Below are 2,786 nucleotides of genomic sequence, written 5' to 3'. Positions count from 1 at the left end.
TAGACAACACCAGGCCTTCTTTTTCCTTGTTCCTTACTTGCCAGTCATGCTGTTGGTGATCCACAAGGAAATGTCACATTCCCTTGCCAGCTTAGACAGTCAACAAGGGTGAAGATAAAGATCTATGGCATGGAGGAGAGATCCAAAAACAGCAGGCACAATAGCAACTCTAACCTCCCTCCTAGACAAGACTGAAAACTGAAGACATGAGTTTTTTCTCACTTGTGAAGGTTCTACTTTGATCGATAAAATATACAATATAATTGTAAGGATAAAAAATGGTAATTACACAATGATAATGGTACAATGTATAGTGTTACTGAGTTTTTCTATTAATAAACTGCTCTGTATTATGAACTATCTAACATATTTTAGAAATGTAAATTAACTACTCTACTCTCTATCATTGGTGCCATGTACCTCTACTGTGCTAACTCTGGGTACGTTGTATAATAATATGTACTGGCTATATATTTATATATGTATATGTATAAAGGCTCAAGACTAGCCAGTGCAAAAATATAACCTAAAAACATTGACTGCTTTTAAGAGAATACAGCATTGACAAATATGGTCAAATAACACTTTCCTCTACAGTGGTTCCTAACCTAGTCTTCAAGTCTTTATGTTTGTTAACTGTTACAGGATTTGTTTATTACCACATTCTACTCCAAAGGGGAGATTTATAAAACCTGTACCGTTAATGTATCCTGTTGGAAACCACTGCTCTATAACTGAGCAAACGATCACTATATACCAACAACCCCATTCATCTGTACGGTTGTGTATAGCTCTGCACAATATTACTGAGGCTTCATTGATTAGAAAGTAAAAAAAAAAGCTCTATAAGCTGATTTATGAAAACATGAACGTACTGTGTGCAAGAGTCTTTCTAAATATCCCTAATGATGAACATGCAATTTGATCTATTTATAATATTAATAAGCATGACCTCTTTAGTAATATAATTACAGTGAACGTGCCGTGTCAGAATTTTATTCTTTGAATGACATGTATAAAATATTGTGTAATAAACCGCATTATATGTATGTGCCGTAAGTGAAATACTGAAGTTTCTAAAAAAAAAACATTCAACTGTTAATTAATTATTATATATTAAAGGAGAATAAGTGAAAACTAGAATAAGAAATAGCTTCCTATCATCAAATCCTGACTTTCTCCTCACTTCACATCTACAAGGATCATTCTGGAGAAGGAACTCAACAACAGGAAAGGTCATTCAAATCCTGGGGACAGGATAGTTATGATGGTTGCTCTCATAGTTTTCACATAAGGCGAGTTTGTAATCCAAAATATATATTGCTTATTCAATCTGTAAACAGCATTTCCTATGTTTACAGTATGTGCTGAGCTATAAAATGTGGGCTTTTCAGAAGTGACATAGCTGCTAACTGGCAATACAGAGTATCACAAGGCCACATAAAGTGAAGATGTTGTTCAATATATAACTCATTACTTTGCCTGAATTTTGCTTTCTTCAGAGATCAGATCTGCATTTGTCTTGTGGTGTTTACCTGCTCCTGGCAGTGCATGAGCTCAGCACATGCGTAAACTCTTCTTAAGCAACAGACATAATGTGCTCAGTGTTTCATGGTGACATCCTAAAATAGACTGGAGTAATAATGTAAAATAAGAATATATATATATATATATTCAACTGCTTGGGTAAATCAGTACGAAACAAGTCAAATTCTGCAAACATATTTGTGAGGCAGCCTGTGCCCTACATTACCTCCCGCCTCAGGCGTCTTATTTTTTAGAGATGGTCCAACCAGACTGGAGGGTATTAAACAGCCGCCTCTTCCTCTGGAAGCTCCATCTTCTATGACATCTACAATGTCAGCTGTTAAAATTGTTTTTAACCCGAAAGAGTACTTCTAACCCCCGCTGATATTTCTTGTTAACTACATCACTACTAAACAGGCCTGTAATTCATTGTTTGGCAACTTGTTTTACAGGTCAGTCCGGTACTGAAGGAGTTCAGGAAATATTAGCACAGAGTACATTCCGAGTGGTCCTACTGAAGTAGTTGCCCCATGGCTTTATCCCTAGGAAGCTAAACGTGCCCCTCATACGGAGGTCTCCTGTTCAACCTGTGGCTCCTCTTTCTTCCTCTTTGTATTGCAGAACCCGTGAAGGCCGCAGAAACACGCAAAAGTAAACTGAGGCATTGGTAGGAAAGAAAAGACAACGGGTGACATCCAAGGGCACCTGCAGAAAAAAAAAAAATTATTAAAAAATAAAAAAATGCAGTATGCACATACTAAGTTCATAATAGCTTGTGCAGTAATAATACATAGTTTCAATTATATAATATTTTTTTCCAATTAAAATCTTTTATTCAAGTGGTGTCAATTTGCCCAGCACATACATTTACCAGCAACAGAGAGTGATTGATTAAAGCGTAAGCTTCATGGTTATCACCATAACTGGGAACTCTCTGTTTTGGCCAACAGTCTCCAGGCAGAGGAGTAACTGGAAACCACAAGTCCGTAGTATGAAAATTTCCCCAGGGCCCCCCAACTTCAACAGCTCGTCTATGCCATGATTGCCCCCAAACAGCTTGTCTGCGCCTTCTTTGCCCCTTGCACCCCACCTTCAAACATACACTCTGGCACACATATGTAAACCTACTTACAGAAATTACACACACTTACTCATACTAACACACATTCATTCTAACACACACTCCATCTCAGCCCACCTACACATCCATGCTCACACACAAATACACAATTACACATCCATGCTCACACATACACACA

The 2,786-nt window shown here is 37.4% G+C and overlaps 1 protein-coding gene across 1 annotated transcript; it reads right to left on the bottom strand.

The window, feature by feature from the left end:
- Positions 1 to 2,090: 2,090 nt before the first annotated feature.
- Positions 2,091 to 2,192, bottom strand: BLACAT1 (BLACAT1 overlapping LEMD1 locus). The gene has a single exon (XM_089492234.1). The coding sequence runs from the start codon at positions 2,190 to 2,192 to the stop codon at positions 2,091 to 2,093; it is 102 nt and encodes a 33-aa protein (XP_089348360.1).
- Positions 2,193 to 2,786: the final 594 nt, after the last annotated feature.

Source organism: Sceloporus occidentalis, unplaced genomic scaffold, assembly GCF_023333645.1.
Source record: "Sceloporus occidentalis isolate IW3139 unplaced genomic scaffold, rSceOcc1.0.p SCAF_55, whole genome shotgun sequence".
Taxonomy (NCBI): Eukaryota; Metazoa; Chordata; class Lepidosauria; order Squamata; family Phrynosomatidae; genus Sceloporus; species Sceloporus occidentalis.
Note: the sequence above shows the minus strand (reverse complement) of the source record. Positions and strands in the feature narration are given on the sequence as shown.

Excerpts from the sequence above, each read along its gene's own strand:
- BLACAT1 (XM_089492234.1), bottom strand. The coding sequence starts at position 2,192 with ATGCCTCAGTTTACTTTTGCGTGTTTCTGCGGCCTTCACGGGTTCTGC.